The following is a 19,118-nucleotide window of genomic DNA, read 5'->3' as shown; positions in this document are numbered from 1 at the left end:
ACTGGCTAAGTAAACAGAAAAATATATTTAGCTCATATTTGTATTTTGTATTCTTTCGTTACATTTCGTTATTTTTCATTTTACATTATTTATTTTAGGAGTTTTGTTGTTTATTGATAGAAAAATGTTCTTTTTTATAACATTTTTAGGTTTAGTGATGTGGATGCTGGGAATATATTTCGCCTCCTGCTGCCAGATTTTGGTCTGTTCGTGTTTGCGCTTTTCATCCGGCGTTTGTTTGCCAAGCTGTTGCGGCCACCTCCTATTAAAGAACAGGAGCAGACCCTTCAGCTCTCCGACACTGAGGTACAACACAAACCTAATCCTTACTCACTGACTCATTCATTCACTAACTAATTCACTCATTCACTCACCCACTAATTCACTCACTCACTTATTTATTTACTTATTCAGTCACTCATTCACATACTTATTCAATCAATCACTCATTCACTCACTTACTTACTCATTCACTTACTCACTCACTCACTTATTTATTTACTTATTCAGTCGCTCATTCACATACTTATTCAATCAATCACTCATTCACTCACTTACTTACTCATTCACTTACTCACTCACTGACTCACTGACTCACTTACTCACTCATTCATTCACTAACTCAGAGACTCATTCACTCACACACACACTCACTCACTTACTCATTCACTCACACACACACTCACTCACTAATTCACTCACTCATTCACTCACTTACTCACTCACTCATTCACACACTCATTCACTTACTCACTCAATCACTCACTTATTCACTCACTCACTCACTCACTCACATACTCATTCACTTACTTACTCACTCACTCACTAACGCACTCACTCATTCACTCACTCAATTCTTCACTTACTTACTCATTCACTCACTCACTCACTGAGTAATTTACTTACTCATTCACTTACTTATTCACTTACTTACTCACTCACTCATGCACTCACTCACTAACACACTCACTCACTCCCCCCTTATTCATTTAGTCACTGACTCACTCATTCACTGACTCACTCATTCACTTACTTACTCACTCACTTATCACTCACTCATTCATTCACTCACTCACTTATTACTCACTCATTCATTCACTCACTCACTTACTCACTCACTCACTTACTAAATCACTCATTGACTCATTCACTCACTTATTCACTGACTCACTCACTTACATAGTGAAGAATGGATCATTAAGTCATTTTCTCATTAATTGTTAAGGCAAATGCATTGGTGGCTCATCTTACACCGCAACCACCATTCAAAAAAAGCAACACAACTTTCAGAATTCTTTTGTGCTTTGCTTCAGCTAGAACATCATAACCTATGAGAGCACCAACCATAAACACATTTTATGTATTGTTTTATGGAAACATTCTATATATATTTAACATGCTTATCTTATCAAACAGCCTTTGTTTGTCAGTGTTTATACCTCTCACATCTTTATTTGTTTATTCAGGATGGTGAAACATCTGATTCAGAGTACGAGGACGAGAGTGAGGAATCCTTTTCTGATACTACTGAGGAGAGCAAAGCACCAGCAACAGGTCCTCCACAGTTTGTGCAGAAGCTAATTGTTTTTGCAGCTGGTTTAAGACTTCTCCTCTCTACTGTAATGAACACTGCTGGAAAAGTAGTGGTGACCATACTACTGGGGCTGGCAGGTAAACTGGCATCAATTCTGCATTTTAATTAGTTTTTATTAGTACAAATTCCAAGCATTTAACCATTTAACCAGATCCTTGCTCCTTGCTCTTTATAAACAAGCAACAGCCATATTATTTGCTGTCCCTTAGCACAATCTAATGCATGTGTATTTTCGCAGGAATAGCTCTACCCTCCTTGACCTCAGCATTGTATTTCGGGGCGTTCCTGAGCCTCGTGTGGTGCTGGGTGTTGGGTCACTCTATTGATCTACTACTTTTCAGCACCCTGTGTCTTATGATGACTATATTCAGTGGTGGACACATCATAGTCCTCTACCTCTATCAGCTGCCTCTGTTCCAGCAACTGGTTCCTCCTCAGGACATTTATGCCAGGTAACATAGTAGCTGCCTTTTTTGAGTTGTTGCAGGACTCTCTTACTGCTGTCGAGTATGTACTGATACTACTGTCATGTGATACTGTTCATTTTCATTTTGTACTAGCAGTATCCATAAAAATAGTTTAATCCATAGTTAATTTTTATTCCAATGAGCAAATTGCTTTTAGTAATTTTCTGCAGAAAAAAATAAGTTCAGTTTTAGAAGTTTAGAAAAAGGAAGTTTTTACCTGCCAAGTTATTCCAAACACATTTAGTGATGTTTTTCTGATAGGGATGATTTTGGTGGTATATCTGGTCGTGAATGGATTTTTGTTTTCTTTATTATTTAGTTAAATTTACACAGTGTGGAAACTCAATTTATTTCACTTTTTACCTTCAACATATCTATATGGCTGTATGTCCATTTTTGAGTTTACACATTTTAATGTTAAACTGACAGATGTCCTTCACAATAGAAATGCTCCAGAATGGCTTCCATTAAAAGTGAAAGTAAACACGAGGTAACCGCATGGCCTCCATCCACATGATTGGGCATGTCCTTGTAAAAACGCATGTGTCGAAAGCTGTGCACCTCAGTCCAGCACAGTTTTGCGCAGATATTTCCAGTTACAGCTGAATTCACGTTTTTAATCCCAGAAAAAACGCTTATGTTTACCTTTTAAAAAGCCATTTAAATGCCTGATTAAAGGGCAGATTACTGTTGTTTTGTTGTTTTCCTTGGGTTTTCAGTGCTTGGCACTGACTCAGCTCTTCATTGGTCCGGATGTGAGACAGCGTGCGGGTGTGGGCGGGGCTGGTGATGTCATAAGCCTTGCCTTGAACATTTGCAATATAACATTTTTCCAATATCATGCAGCCCTATTTGTAATAAATATTAAAATATTTTAAACATTGATAGTCTCTTATTTGTCCTACCCTATGTTTTGTCCAGTGTGCTTCATATTGTTTTAAGAATTTTAAAATACATGTCTTACTAAAAAAATTGTAGGTTTAGTGCTAATTAAAAGTGGCTCAGCTTTAGATATTAGCATAGAAAATGTATGTACTTTTTACAGCATCACTACTGTATAATGAACAGTTTCATACTGCTTATCACATTGTATACGCAACATGATATTTCTTTTTGATTCCATTTTTTTTCTTGTAGACGGTAACAGTTTTATCATTGTTCTCTTTTTTTCTGTCTGTTTCTTTTTCAGGCTCTTTGGTATGACTGCATTCATCCACACAAATGCCTCAGAGCCGCACAGCCTTGGCCTGCAGGCAGACGTGAGCTGGCCTATGATAGTCAACCCTCTGATGTTGCTGGTGCTCTACTACACACTGGTGGCTCTTCTTCAAAAATGGGCTCCTGCAGTAGAAGAGGTACTTATGTTATGCAAAACTGACACCCTAAAGAACACTTACAGGCAAAACACGAAGATGGAATAGACAAGAATATTTATGTATAAACCATAGACTCTCAGAGTTAAAAGCATGACACTATAAACATTGTTCAATTATAGATGAGCACATGGGATCAATTGCATTGCACTGACCACAAGATCATCATAAGATCATGTTGTGCTGATGCTAGTTAGCCCTTTTGACCTCAGACTGGAGAAGTGGTATGACCATGACGAACATGTCAGAATGAAGGTCTATGTTGTTGACCTAGAGCTTGAAATGTGGTACACAAGGCAGTTGTGTAAGAAATAATGGCAACAAGCTGTTTTAGAATGTTTAAGAAAGTTCATTTATGAGGAATATATTTTTTGACAGAATAATTGAAAAAATATAAAACACTTAGACATGAGGAGAAAGACAGTGCAAGTACTGTAACTGGAATATAAAAAGTAACAGAAAAAAAATAGGGCTGTCCCGAGTCATTTGATTTTGAGTATCTGCCAATACCGAGTCTCTATACGATACTTTGGCAATGCAGTAAAATAAGCAAAAAAAACAAACAAAAAAAAAACATCCGAATAGTCCCCTAAAGGTTTTTATAATTATTAGGATATTTTACTTGTTGAACAAATTAAAACAGCCATTTTTTAGAAAAAAAAAATAGAGTACTAAATAGCCGTATAAATGATTTCCATGTAAATATGCACCTTTTCTTTAATACACAAAGCAAAAAATGTCACACACCACAGTTCTGTGATTAATACTAATTAGGTCGTCACTGATAGTTACAGACAGTAATGTTGTGTAGTGTATTTAGTGTATTAGTGTGTAAGGCCTAGTGGACTAGATTTAGACTAGACTTTTTGCTGTATTATTCTATCTCAGGGAATTTATGATGATTTTTACTAAGTTTCAATAAAAACTTTAAGGAAGAAAATAAATGCTATTTAGGTAAATATATTGCATTTCCACCTTAAAAAGAGGAAATAGTGTATGATTGTGTGTCCGTCGCAGCATGGGAATTCCATTGTGAGCGCAGCATGGGCACTCTCCCTGTGTGAGTGCAGCAGAGTCTATATTGAACTCATGGAGTAAGGATTCAAGGATTCAAGGAGATTTTATTGTCATTCGCATCACATGTGGTACATGAGGTGGAACAATATTGTGCTGTTGTTAAAATAGAAAATATAGATAAAATAAGATAACAAAATTGAAGAACACAACAAAAATAGAATACAACAAAATAGATAAAGATAAATACACAAAAAAATAAATATGGAGAGTAGGCAGGTAGCAGCAACATGAAGTCCAGAGTGCAGTTTTGCTATAACAGTAACAATGTAATGTTACATTTTTGATGAATCAGTGATCTAGATCTTTTCCACCCAATTCCGATCCTTTGAAAAATATGTGATCAGCCCTGATTTTCGATCACATGATTGGATCAGAACATACCGTGTAAAAAACACTGGTAATCCTCATTCATGATTTCCTGAATATATTACAGCTGCAATAATTACCCCATAATATCAGGAAACTGATATTATGATCTATAAAACAGGTGGTGCATTTTATGAATGTTCAAACATTCAGTCTTAATTTAATTATTTGAAAGAAAAAAAAATATTTTTATGATGTTAAGAACTATTTACAATTTTTTTCTCACATCTCTTCTGTTAAAGCATGTGCTGAGATTACTCTCATTTGGAGCTGATGTACACATCAGGGGCTTCTTGCACAAGCTTGAAGGGTCCTTGCCAGCGCAAATGCATGCTGTCATTAAAGGAGAGTTTAATTTCAAAGTTTATGCATTATTCAGCTGTTAAGCTGTACGTCCCATCATTCAGAGTGGTTTGATATGAGGTGGTGCATTATAGAAAGACTTTCAAAACAGATTTCTCTATAATGGTGGTGATAAAACCCAGGGGCTGAGACGTCTAACACATAAATAGTGTTAAAATCATTGGGGAAATGATTTTTGTCTTACAGCACCCTGCATGTACTTCTTCATCATGAGTGGATTTTTTAAATATGTTTTATGCCAGAACCTCTTTACAACTACAACAAAGCAGTGCTTAAGGCAGTGAAATATGACCAATAACTGTAGAGAACATGGACAGTGCAATGTCTTGCAAAAAAAATTAGGAAGCCACCACAGGTCTAGCGCCTCTGCTGGCTGGTTGCAGTATAATGTGTAGCTTCTCCCATCCACATAATTTCAATATTTTCTCCTCTAAACTCTCTTTCCATCTCCAGTGTTTAATTCCATCAGTTTTTCCTGGCCTAAGATTGGCATATTTTTTAATTCCCCCAGAAATCAATGTTTCACCTTGAACTAAAGTGTTTAACAGAGCTTTCTTTTCATTACGTAGAGTAGTTGACTTGTTGGGTTTTACAAATGAACAGGCAAGTCTGGCTGCGTCTGGTCTCTACTGCACAGTCTGTGGCAGCGAATTTAACAGTTTGTTGAACAAAAGTTAAAGGAAGCACATCATCACTGTTTTCTAGTTTTGGAGTGTAATTTAGGGTAATAATGTTCTGATAATAACACTGACACAGTATGTTTTTCTTGAGTAGAATATTTTACACTGAAGAACAATGAATCTTAACAATTGAATTATACACAGTTTTTGAGCAGTTGATGAAATTTCCCATTTACAGTATCGGTTGCTTAGTTTTCTATATTTATATTTATATAAATATTGTAATTAATGGTGTCTGTGCCCTGAAACATCTAATGCATTTTTTGTTAAGTGTGTTGAATGTAATTGTACCTTACAGTTTTGACAGTGCTCCAATGACCAAAATGAACAAAACAATAAATCATTTTTCTTGCACTATAAGGGGCACCTAATATCCTTTAATTTTCTCAAAAATTGTCAGTGTGCCTTTTTATTCAATGCACCTTATGTATGAATTTTACTATTCAGGTTGTAAGAAGCAGTAAAGGCACTACGTTGAAGTGCAGCATTATACAGGATTTTTAGTTTAGTTTTTCAGTACCGGAGATGGAGTAGTATTAGCATTAGCTGATAACCGGAGTACTAGCTGTTTTGCCGTTCAGAGGTAAGTATATTGAACTATAGTCTGTGTGTTTACCATGTTAAAAGAAGCTACATAGGATGAAACGCTAGCTAATAGTACCTTGGCTTACTGTAAAAATCAGGGATCCTCAGTGTAGCGTTGTCAAGTGGCTAAGTGCTGCTAATCACGGCTAGTGCTGCTGCTAACTGCGGCAAGTGCTGCTGCTGCTAACCACCCCTTTATAATCCAGTATGCCTTATGTATGAAAATAGACCAGAAAATAGACATTCATTCATAGTACGCCTTATAATACAGTGCGTCCTGTAGTCCATTAAATACAGTACTCAAAAACACAGCAATGTATTTTCATTAACCTGCATTAAAAGTACTCTTCCTCATGTTTTGTGCAATTACACCTTCACACTAGAGGGGTCTCCAAATCTCCAACCGCCAAATTACAAACTGTAACTTTAAAGCAAAAGGGGAGCATGCCAAATACTATAATATTCTTTTTTTTCACTCAGATTGCTGTTTAATTATTTGCACTGTACAACACCTCATTACATCATAAAGGAAAGCATTTTCACTAGTGATGTGAGATCTCAACTATTCATTTGTTGCAAATTGAAAAATGTCTATTATATAATCTGGCCTTTTTAAAACAATGACTGCTGGTGTGCATAATTGTTTGCTATTGCAATGAGTTTAGTTTTTTTTAGTCAAACTATAATTAATTTAAAGTGTTTTATTTAATGTACAATTATTAATGCATACTTTATGAAAATTATTCTGGTCAATATTTTATTATGAATTTTGTTGTCAGATAAAATGCACTGTTTAAAAACTGAAGTGAGTGACTGTGATGTTCGAGGTCTTGTGATCTGAATGTTGTCCTAGGATGTCCTAGGAGATGCTAAGAGTCTTGCAGGAGAATCTAACATCCCACCCAGTTTCTCAAAGATTGTGGATGGTGATGTCTTCACACCTAGAAGGACAGAGGTGATATACAACCCACAAGCACACACACACAGAGGCACTGTATGGTTTGCCCACTTCAGCTGATTGATTAGAAGCAACAGGAAACTGCTCGTATCAATCTTCTATCATCTAAATGTTCAAACATACTATATTCATACATAATTACTTTTAGCAGAGAAACTTTGTACAACTTTGTCATTTTATACAACAAATAAAAAAAAATATTGTTAGCATGTTGAGACAGTTTTCTTTTTTTAGACACTTTTCACTGTTACTGTGAACATATAAGTAAGAGATGATTGGTTTCCAAAGTAAATGATAAGAACACATTTATTTAATAATGCTAGAAAAAGGCTCCATGCAAACATTTGGGTACTCTGCATTGTCTGCAAAATAAATATTTCTGATGCAAAATTTTGCAATGTGGTCAAAGGAACACATGAACAGTAACAGTAACTTAAGTGTTAAACAAACCAAATCTAGGGTTCTGGTTACTTGCGGCTGGTAACTTTGATGAACTTATCCTGTGCAACAGAGCTAACTCTTTCTCTTCCTTTCCTGGGTGGGTCCTTGGGATGGTCCTGATAAGTGCCAGTTTTATCATTGTAATGTTTTTAATGGTATTTTTTGTGACTGCCCTTGGGGATAGTTTTTGAAGTTCTTGAACTTCTTTATTTAGTGGAGTAGTTCTTGCCATAATATGAATTAGAACATTACTCAAATGTTGACTAAATGTTGCTATTCACTGTATAGTGTTCTCGTGCAGAGTGCTGCAACTCTGACTAAACACCAAGTTAAACCAGAGCCAATGAAGACAGAGTCGCAGTAAGCTTGACCATTTACTCACTCTTCCTCATTAACATTGAGGTGAAAACTGTAAACAAACAACACAAAACACATGTTCTGTCTTAATTATACATTACATTGTAGTTGGAAGCAACAATGTGTGTACAAAGCTGTCCTGTACTCTGACTAGCAGTAACCATGCGGTTAGCTTCTCACACAGCTCAATGCATTTTTAACTAAATTAACAAACATAATTCCTAACCATATCAACACGGGTAGCTGAACTATAACACAAGCATTTTGTTAGATGAACTTACGGCATTGCCTCATTGAAATGTGCCTAGGATGGAGGTGGATGAGCTTGACTAGCCTCCTGACAAGCAAAACAGCAGCTCCTGAAATCCCCCGGAAGTGACCCAAACAGGAAGTGACATCATACAATAAATAACTAGAAAAAATAACACAAATTTCTTCCAAAAAACACTATAAAAAGTAAAGTTAATGGTCTTATACACCTTCTTTGCTTTTTACAAAAAAAAATAAAATAAATAAAAATTGTATTTAATAAATATCTAAATGAAGTAAAAAGTTAACTTGATGCATTAAGCAACACACACTGTATACCAACTCTACCTCTTCACAACTTTAGAACTAATACTCTAACACATTAAGAAGCATGAAATTCAGGAAATTAACTCTCGACAATTTCAGTACAGCTGTTAACTGAAAGTGATTCTATGTGACTCTACCTCAAATAGCTAACTGAGAAAATCCAGCCAAGATGTGCCTACTATAGAAAATCTGAAATATAAAACATATTCTGGTTTGTTTAACACTTTTTTGTTAACTAAATAATTAGTATTAATTCACAATGAAAATAATTAACAAAAAACACTGAATTTATGGTGTATTCAATTTTTTAATTGTATATACACAGTAACAGAGATTTTGACTGGAGAAACTGCACACAAGTGTTTACACATTCACAAACAAAGTGTTTTCATGTCTTCCAGCCTATTGTTTTGATGATGAACAACACATGGCATGACCACAATTCATCTGGGTTAAACTCACTGCTCTCTGAAGATGGCTTCCCACACTGCCTTATCCTGCCACCGTATTCCCAAGAAGACTACAATTATGGTACCTTTTTTAAGTCTCTGATTGTTTTATTATTTAGTCTCTTATTATTTATTTTAAACCTGTTGAAACCCGATGGTAACAGAATGGACAGCAGCAGTGAAGTAAAGAGGGCAGTACGTGCTGTGTGTGCTTGTGCTCAGGTGTTCAGACACATACGCTCGTGGATGCAGAAGAACCGAGCTGTGATAGAGAAGATGATACTCTGGACGATGTGGAACCCTTGTCCTCCTCTGAGCCCAGTGCCTTTACTCTGCTTGGTCAGTCCATCATGAGACAGAGTTACGTTAGCGCCCTCATCATCATGATGGTAACACTCCCTGCATGGTTGTTTGTGTGATTGTGTGTGGGTGTGTCTATTGCAGGCTTTTGTTTTGTATAGAAGATGACGAGTGCCACAGAAATGCCTTAATTTCATTACATCAGCAGGTTAAGTCTTTTAGTAGTGTTCAAATAGAGAAAGAAAACAAAGACAAAGATAAACAATAAACGTCAATTTGTATTTATTATTTTATATTTGTTTAAATTGACTCAAATAAAAATGAATGTTGTAAACAAATGGCAATGACATTTTAATTTTTTTTCTGAAATTGCTGATTAGGAAATAGCATAAGATTGTTTACCATTGAAGGTGAAGCTAAATGAATGTTTCGTCAGTGCGTTGTAAGGAGCAGTAAAGTCACTCTGCTAAAGTACAGCGTTATAAAGAAGTGTCAGTGAAGTTTCTCCAGCTCCAAGGCTGGAGCAGTATTAGCATTAGCTGCTAACTGCTGCGCTAGCCCTTTCGCCATTTATAAACAAGTATATTTGACTGTAGTCTGTGTGTTTATCATGTTAAAACAAAGTACTTTGGACAAATTGCTAGCTAATAGTGCCTTGGCTTACCAGAACACTCAGGGATTCTCAGTGTAGCAGTGCAGTGTGGCTGCTAATCGCGTGTTGAAAATATTGACTATCTAAGCTTACTTTAAATAAATGGAAGCGCTTTACTCACCCAAATAAACAGTTTTTAGGAGGGAAATCTTTGTAGATTAACATTCAGTGCTCATTTGACTTTGCTGAATTAGAAGATAAACATGGCAACACCCTTGTTTCTTACTAGTGTCACTTAAAATGCGCTTTATAGTCCAGTGTGCCTTATGTATGAAAACCAGAAAATAGACTTTCATTTATATTATCCCTTATAATACAGTGTGCCTTATAGTATGTAAAATGTGGTATGTGTATTAATGTATGCATGTTAAAAGATAAGTTTTATGTTTGTCTTGTTATTGACATTATTTATTTTAAATTATGAAAATGAAGTTGGTTTTGATACATTTAAACATTTTAAATAGTGTATATTGAATTAATTTATTTATTTAATAATTCTTTCTGTTTGCAGGTATGGAGTATCACTTACAATTCATGGCTCACTTTTGTCATGTTGGTTTGGTCTTGTGTGATCTGGATGTCGAAGCGCCGGCGGCAGTACACCATGATCAGTGCTCCGTTTCTGGCTGTCTACTGTACCCTGCTGCTGGTGGCCGGGTTTATTAGTGTTCTGCGTCTACATCATGATGAGCTTTTTCCTACTCTTCCTGTGACGGTCCTTATTGACTTCGATCTCTTTGGCTATAAAACACCCTGTCTGCACCTCGGAGCAAAGGTAAGTAGCAGACCAAGTAATAGCTGATGAAAATTAACTGGAAGAAAACAAGAACTTTTTTCGTTTTGTGCCACTTAAAAAAGCAAAAAAGAATATTCATATTTCATTAGTATCTTTTGTATCCACAGCCAAGACCAATTGCTTCATGCTGAATATGTCTATGAAAGATAATAAACAAAAATAGGAACTTTCATATCTATACCTCTGATATATATAGTAATGTTCCAGTGAATAAGAAAGAAATTACCTACTAAATTAAGTAAGAAAGGATTACATTACTGCTTAAACAGAATCACTTCTCTAACCATGTTTGTTTCTAACTGAATGAGTGATTATGTGGTTGGAGAAATTGGAGAAAACAAAGACAAAAAAATTATTCTATATCAAGTGACACAGGTTAATAACAATGAGTTAATAATAATAATACAAATAATATCAGGATTTGGTAAACTATATTACACATTTTACACATGTTGAATTAAACAATGTTTGTTAATGAAGAACTTCCATCTAATGATTTGCAGTGGAACTACATTATATAGTATATTGTACGTACATTATATTGTATATTGTCTTACCTGTGTATTGTACTTTGCATCCCTTGTCCTAAATTGTTCTACTGATGATTAAAATTGGCTTTATGTTCTCTGTTTGTTTTATTTCCAGATGATTTATGCATTTAATTTCTGGATGTTGCTGAAACAACAGCTGATTGAAAAACAAGAAGAGCAACAGCAGAAAGAGCAGAGTCTTGAGAGTCTCGAGGAGGTCAAAACTAAAAGTATATCTAAAAATCTTGTTTGTAGTAAATTGTGGATGCATTATTAACACATTTCAATATATATCCAATGTTTTTGGATGCACCATTTAGCTACTTTAAGTTGCACCCAGGTGTCCAAAAACTTTTGTCTCTATATAGTGTATTTCTACAAGTCAATTATTCCTTTACACTAAGAGATTCTACAAAAGTTAAACATACACTGATTTTCTCAATATATATATATGTGTGTGTGTGTAGCAGATGCAAGCGAGTCGTCCAGGTTGGTGAATATATTAGGAGCGTTCATTAAAGGAACTCTTGTAAAGTACTGGATCTTCTGCTGCTGCTCAATGTTCTTCATCATCAGCTTCTCTGGGAAAGTAGTCGTCTACAAAATTCTTTACATCTGCCTTTTCCTCTTCTGCACTGTGCTCTACCAGGTGACATTAAATGTCTCTTTCTCCATACCCTCATTTTTAAAAGCCTACTAATTAAACTAATATTACACAACTTCTTAGAAAAGTCACTTTTTTGTCATTGTATTTTTTCAACATAACACTAATCAGCCCTTTCCTTTCCAGGTGAATTATGGAGTGTGGCGTCGTGTTCTAAAGTATTTCTGGGCCGTGGTGGTTGGTTATTCCATGCTGGTATTGATCCTGATTTACATGTACCAGTTTAAGACTGTATCAGGCCTGTTTCGTCAAATTATAGGGATGTCAGAAGAGGGGTGAGTATAGCAAACGAGATATCTCCATGAACCTCGTACCCAGCTAACAGAGAACATTATAAGAATGTTTAGCAATGTCTTTACAGTAAAAGGTTCCAGAAACTACAGTTCTGAGTGGTCCAGCGGATAAATGCGCCGTCACTCTGATTAGAATATCACTGATTCAAATCCTGGTCATGCAGCTAGCTATCAGCAGCCAGAGTCCGAGAGAGCACAATTGACCATGCTCTCTCTGGGTGGATAGATGGCGCTCTCTCTCCACATCACTTCCAAGGTTATATTGGTCAGCGCAAGACATCTGTTAGCTGATTTATCAGAGCTGAGTCACTGTGCTTTTCTTCTGAGCGTGCTGTGCTACATGCTGCTATGCTGCGCAGTAAGAAATTGTGCTAAATTGTGTAAAATGTGGGATTGAAAAAAGGTTTGAGGAACGTTCTGACAACGTGTGACAGAAGTGATGTTGCAGCAGCGTTATTATGTTCTAAGAACATCAAGAAAACTTGACAGATTGAACATTTTAAGATTATCAACTGTAACATTATCCAAAAGCACTACCAACACTATAGCAACACTATCCAAAAATGTTTAGCTCTTTTTATGGTGATGATAGGAAGTACAATTAAAAATATATTTATTAATTTCATCCCCTCGGCTCTAAGTGCTTAATGTTTTAACCATATCTGACTCACGTATATGTAGAATGTGTAAAACTAAAAGCGCCTCATGGAGGAAGCAAGTAAAGACTTCTAATGCCATTAAGCAGATATCCATGAGTGTACATGACTCAGCAGAGAACGTGGAAGAGCTAGCAAAAACCATTAGGCAATTAAGTAATACAACTATGCAAATTAAGAGTTTTGTGTCTATTAGAGTTAGAAAACTCTGTAAAGGGTTGGAGTGGTTCAGCACACCAAGACTATTAATCCATGGCCTAAGGATTTGTAAGATCAAATCTTAGGCCATGTAATACCTATGTGCAATACCTCTCCTTCTGTACTTTTTGGGTATTGGTATACTGTTTTTTACTATTATATCCATCCATCCATACATACATACATACATACATACATACATAACCATCAGCAGCCAGAGCCAGAAGAGCACAATTGGCCATACTCTCTCTGGTAGATGCTCATTGCTCCCAATTACTACTGACTATTCTAACACAGTAAATTTTAACAGTGCAGGACAGTATTGATAGATACGTGGATGTAAAGATAGCCTAGAAAGTAAAGTGTTGTTAAAGATAGATTACTTTAAAGTTGTAATTTGGTATCATTTTTGTGTTTCTGTCAGGCTGCGGGATCTGGGGCTAGAGCAGTTTGACATGGTGGAGTTATTTGCACAGATATTACTTCCTGCTGCCTTTCTTCTGGCCTGCATCCTACAGCTGCACTACTTCAACAGTGACTTTCTCACTCTGACAGACCTACAGAACGTACCTGTGCGTAATGCGTTAACCAGGTTTGTCAGTCACACCCCAGAAACTTCTGCCTCCCACTGTTACACTTACATGTGTTAGAGTCCATGTTTGTTGTGTTTCTTATTTACTTGGTTCTTTATGTTCCTGTGTTATCATATCTTTATTATTGTGTTCACAGTCATGCTCTCTGTAGCTCTGTAGTTCTTGCTTTTCAAGCTAGTGCTTTGTTGGTTTCATAGTCTTTATTTGTTGTATAGTTGCCTGTTTGTTTAAGCTTATTTCATGTCTTGATTCTGTTCTTCTTTTAATCTAGAGAGGAAGAACTGAGAGTCACACTGAATATGTTATCAGACACGTAAGTTTCTTCAGCAGTAATCCAGTTCATGCGTGTATATATACTGAGAGGATGCCAAGTGTGTGTGTGTGTGTGTGTGTATAAAATATAAAATAAGCCTGGATACCAACTTTCGATACCTAGTGCACATTGCTACACTAACAAAAAGACAACTTCATCACTTAAAAAAAAGCGAGCAAGCAAATAAGAGAAAGAGAGAGAACTCAACCGTCTAAAACCCCGGCAGCTCAGCAGTTAACCGTAAACCCTCTGCTTAAACTCTGCTTATTACATGCAAAATGTTAAATTGTCAGACACTGAAAAATAGTTAATTGTCTTTCTTTGAATCTGTGGATTAATGAACTTTTTTCTTGCTTATTGATTGAAAGACTTTTTAATCAAAACATCATACCATTATTTTATTATATTTCTAGAATCAAGACCAGATCTCCTAAATAATTCAATCTAGCATTTACCAAATAAGAATGTACACTTTTAACTTACTTTAGCCATCAGTACATCTCTATCCACCAAGGAGCCCATGTGCTCTCCAAAACCATGCAAAAGCATCATAGTCAACATGTGCCAGTTTAGCACTATTAATGAAGAAGTTTTAATTGATACAGTGAGTCACCTCAAATCATCCACCTGCAGTCTTGATACATTACCAACCAAGTTTTTAAAGAATGTTTTTTACTCAATATCAGCAGACATTCTTCAAATTGTAAATACCTCACTCATGTCAGGTGTTTTCCCAAATGCATTAAAAACTGCCGTTGTGAAGCCTCTCTTAAAAAAGAAAAATTTAGATACAAACTTATTGAACAATTACAGACCAATCTCTAATCTACCATTCATTGGAAAAATAATTGAAAAAATTGTCTTCAAGCAAGTTATGCACTTCCTGTCCATAAATAACTGTCTAGACCAATTTCAGTCAGGTTTCCGGCCCAATCATAGTACTGAGACTGCGCTAATTAAGGTTATCAATGACATTCGCTTAAACACAGACTCAGGAAAAATGTCTATTCTACTACTGCTTGATCTCAGTGCTGCTTTTGACACCATTGACCACAACATTCTCATAGATAGACTTGAGAACCGGGTTGGAATTTCTGGAACTGTCCTAAAATGGTTCAGTTCATACCTTCAAGGAAGGAAATACTTCGTGGAAATGGAAAATAATGTTTCTGAGACTGTGCCAGTGACCTGTGGTGTACCCCAGGGTTCAATTCTTGGGCCACTCTTATTTAATTTATATATGATTCCTCTGGGTGAAATCATGCGTGACTATGGGATATCTTACCACAGCTATGCAGATGACACTCAGATCTACATGGCCCTCTGCCCAAACAATTTCGGTCCCATTGACTCACTGTGTAAATGCCTTGAGCAGATAAATAAATGGATGGGACAGAACTTTCTGCAGTTAAATAAAGATAAAACAGAGATTATTTTATTTGGGAATAGTAATGAGAGGCACAGACTAGAAGAAACTTATCCACGCCTTTATTTCTAGTAGGATTGATTACTGTAATGGACTCCTAACTGGACTCCCAAAAAAGACCATCAAACAGCTTCAGCTGATTCAGAATTCAGCAGCCAGAGTTCTGACTAGGAGTAAAAGAAGGGAGCACATCATCCCCATCCTTAAATCCCTACACTGGATACCAGTATGTTACAGAATAGACTTTAAGGTACTGTTACTGGTCTATAAATGTGTTAATGGTGCAGGACCAGCATATTTATCTGATGTGCTCCAGCAGTATGAGCCGAGTAGAACTCTCAGATCATCAGGAACTGCTCAGTTAGAGCTGCCTAAAGTAAAAACTAAACACGGAGAGGCAGCGTTTAGTTACTACGCTGCTCTTAAATGGAACCAGTTAACAGAGAGCATTAGAAGAGCTCCAACACTAAACATGTTTAAATCCAGACTGAAAACCTACATGTTTGAACAGGCCTTTAGCTCAGCTTAAAACACTGCAGCTCCGCCCACTTTTATTCTGTAACGGCACTTTTATATTATGTTTTATTCATGCTTTATTCTTATTAATTCCTTGTTGTTCTTTTACATGTTTTTAATTTAATTATCTTTGTTTTAATCATGTTTTAATCAATCATGCTTTATTCTTATTTTAGTTTTTATTTCCATTTTTACTGTTAATCTTTTACATGTTTTTTTTATTTTTATTTTTTTATTTGATTTCTCTGTGTATTTTCTAATTTGTAAAGCACTTTGAATGACCGTTGTGTATGAAAGGTGCTATATAAATAAACTTGCCTTGCCTTGCCTTGCCTTTAATTTGGTTTTATTTACATATATACTTTAACCAGATGACAGGCAGACGTGATGTATATTCTTTTATTATTATTATTATTATTATTATTATTATTATTATTATTATTATACATTTTTTAAATTATATTGTATATCATTTTATCATTTTTAAGTGTCATTTTTTTTTAACTGATGGCTCAATGTTAAGGGTTGGGTGGAGGGAAGTAAGTTGTTTAAAGACTGGAAAGATTAAAGAAACCATTGTTAAATTAATGATGACCAACATATTAAAGAATAATAAAAGAATGTAGTTCAAAAAAATCAGAATAAAAAAGTATGCTTGTTTGGAATAGAAAAAAAAATAAAGTCAATAATGTGACTCGAAATTCTTAAACTCTGTTGCATTGCACTACACTACTATTGTAGTTACATTATGTAACTACACTATAACCTAATGCTTAATTCTAAGTAGATTTCTTATTAAAAAAAGTTTACAAAAATGGTATTGAGGCATTCATACTTCTAACTATAAAACTAAAAGTCTTTTATTCCTAAATGTGTAAATCTGAGCACAGTGTGCATGGTAATACATAGATATGGACTTTCTAACAACACATTGGGCTGGTTATGCAACTGTTATGCACATTTGATTAAAACTCATCTCAAATTTATTTATTACAGGATAAAAGGAAACATAGAGAAATTCAAAAAGCGGTAACTATACATATGCTTTAAGTTTTGCTTTATTGCATTATTCTTAACCAGTAATATTTGTAATACCATAAAATAACTTGTGTTAGTGCTCTGTTATAGGCTGGTAAAGGAGCAGCTGAGTGGAGAGGGAGAAGATCTGATGGATAACTCAGTACAAAACCCCTCATCAGCCAGTGAACAGGAACAAGAGACAGAAGCGGAGGGTAAGAATTTATGTGGATGATCTGGTAGAAACATGAAATCACAGTAGTTTCTACCTAGTGGTTCTCTTTAATGCAGAATTATTGATTATTGCAGAGTGGGAAAAGTGGAGGTTAGACTTGATGCGGATGAAGACATGTTTTATTATTTTGCATTAAGTGTTTCATGCATGTGTGTTTTAGAACCAGCAGTAAACCAGTGGTTTCTGGTGGTGGATCGGGTTTGTGAGTTAATGCTGCAGGTTCTGCTGTGGTGGAGCAGAGGTCAAGAACTTTGCTGGAGATTATTGGAGCTCCACAGCCTCAAACTTGTTGCTACGGGTATCATCTGGGTCAGCTTGAAGGAGGTCAGAAACACACACACACACACAAACAGAGCATGCTTAGAGAAACCTAGGGTGACCAAACGTCCGTATTTCCCGGGACATACATTGGAACGGGAAATACGGACGTTTGGTCACCCTAGGTTTCTAGGGTGAAACGGAAATACACTGATGGTCACAGACCTCCTTTAGTGTTTAGAAACATTTTGAAACACTAAGCAATACAGTCACACAAGCTTGTGGTAAACTTTGTAATGATTGTAATGATTAAAAAAAACGTTCTTGAGTAGAGATAATTATTATAACTTTAAAACTATTCTAAAATGTAAAATGATTACTATTACAGTCTAAAGGGTTTGGATGCGCATCATCAAAAGGAAAATGTATACTTTGTGTTCTGTAGGTTTCTCTAATGAACCTTCTGTTTCTGGTGTTGTGGACATTTGCTGTGCCGTACTCAAGTTTGCGACCAGTGGCGTCCACTGTGTCCTCCGTATGGGCGTGTGTGATGGTTGTGTGTAAAATGATGTATCAACTGAAATTCATCAAACCTCCCGAGTACTCCCTTAACTGCACCTCTGTGAGTATGTTGCGTTTTGTGTTGGTTCTTTCAGAGTTGATGTGATTAATCCAAGTATACACTGTAAAAAAAGAATGTTTCCCAGTTTTTAACACGATTAAAACATTTTGCTGTTAGAAGAACAATTTTGGGTTCCTCCAAGGTTTCTTCTTTTTAATGTTAGGGAGTTTTTCCTTGCCACTGTGTCACCACAATAATTGGCATCTCTGTGGTGCTGCTCATAAGAGGCGAGGACCTGTTTTTTATATAAATAAAATTGAATTTAATTGAATTTGTTTTTTTTTTTTTTAAACAAAAGGGAATGTGCTGCAGCTGAAACTTAAATATTGTTTAAAATGTTTTGTTTACCCAACTGATTTATTGTTTTATTTTAACTGCTGTGAAATCTGTTCCTTTAGCATTTTAAGAACAGACTTTAATTGTTAAGTTACATTTTAAACAATCAACAATATCAATAATTCAAGTGTATCAATTTTCAGTGTATAGTCTGTGTGTTCATAAGATGTGGTAAAACATGTCACATGTTTTATTAAAAGGGTTTGCTGATCTCTAAAGGAAACTGGTACAGTTGGAACATGGCTGAGCTTCTGCAGAAGTCAGTTTTATATGTGGAACCGGTTGACCCATCTTTGTGGGTAGGGGGTCTGAGAAAGTGTGAAGATGCAATCCTCCCCTGCCTACGGGTACTTTTTCATTCATTTGTATTAATTTATAGTTTATATCAAATAAACTGACTGCTAGTGTAATGCTGGTTGAATATAAA

General features: G+C 35.7%; 1 protein-coding gene and 1 long non-coding RNA gene across 2 annotated transcripts in view; one reads left to right on the top strand and one right to left on the bottom strand.

Annotated features, from left to right (window-relative positions):
* si:dkey-11f4.7 (piezo-type mechanosensitive ion channel component 2) overlaps nucleotides 1-19,118 on the top strand; it is a 56,660-nt gene that overhangs the window by 12,688 nt on the left and 24,854 nt on the right. Inside the window, exons 5-22 of the mRNA XM_049485507.1 lie at nucleotides 150-306; nucleotides 1,467-1,671; nucleotides 1,833-2,046; nucleotides 3,251-3,416; nucleotides 7,359-7,460; nucleotides 9,239-9,368; nucleotides 9,509-9,675; nucleotides 10,750-11,013; nucleotides 11,680-11,794; nucleotides 12,032-12,213; nucleotides 12,355-12,503; nucleotides 13,800-13,967; nucleotides 14,240-14,281; nucleotides 17,220-17,252; nucleotides 17,352-17,455; nucleotides 17,636-17,799; nucleotides 18,179-18,355; nucleotides 18,892-19,038. Of these exons, the coding sequence (XP_049341464.1) occupies nucleotides 150-306; nucleotides 1,467-1,671; nucleotides 1,833-2,046; nucleotides 3,251-3,416; nucleotides 7,359-7,460; nucleotides 9,239-9,368; nucleotides 9,509-9,675; nucleotides 10,750-11,013; nucleotides 11,680-11,794; nucleotides 12,032-12,213; nucleotides 12,355-12,503; nucleotides 13,800-13,967; nucleotides 14,240-14,281; nucleotides 17,220-17,252; nucleotides 17,352-17,455; nucleotides 17,636-17,799; nucleotides 18,179-18,355; nucleotides 18,892-19,038 (2,686 nt within the window). The remainder of the gene's footprint in view (nucleotides 1-149; nucleotides 307-1,466; nucleotides 1,672-1,832; nucleotides 2,047-3,250; nucleotides 3,417-7,358; nucleotides 7,461-9,238; nucleotides 9,369-9,508; nucleotides 9,676-10,749; nucleotides 11,014-11,679; nucleotides 11,795-12,031; nucleotides 12,214-12,354; nucleotides 12,504-13,799; nucleotides 13,968-14,239; nucleotides 14,282-17,219; nucleotides 17,253-17,351; nucleotides 17,456-17,635; nucleotides 17,800-18,178; nucleotides 18,356-18,891; nucleotides 19,039-19,118) is intronic.
* On the bottom strand, nucleotides 8,266-8,750 carry LOC125806037 (uncharacterized). Its single transcript, XR_007441359.1, has 2 exons — nucleotides 8,543-8,750; nucleotides 8,266-8,313 (listed from the first exon to the last, which is right to left on the bottom strand). It is a non-coding gene; the product is annotated as an uncharacterized LOC125806037 (long non-coding RNA).

Source organism: Astyanax mexicanus, chromosome 12 (genome assembly GCF_023375975.1).
Source record: "Astyanax mexicanus isolate ESR-SI-001 chromosome 12, AstMex3_surface, whole genome shotgun sequence".
NCBI lineage: Eukaryota > Metazoa > Chordata > Actinopteri > Characiformes > Acestrorhamphidae > Astyanax > Astyanax mexicanus.
Note: the sequence above shows the minus strand (reverse complement) of the source record. Positions and strands in the feature narration are given on the sequence as shown.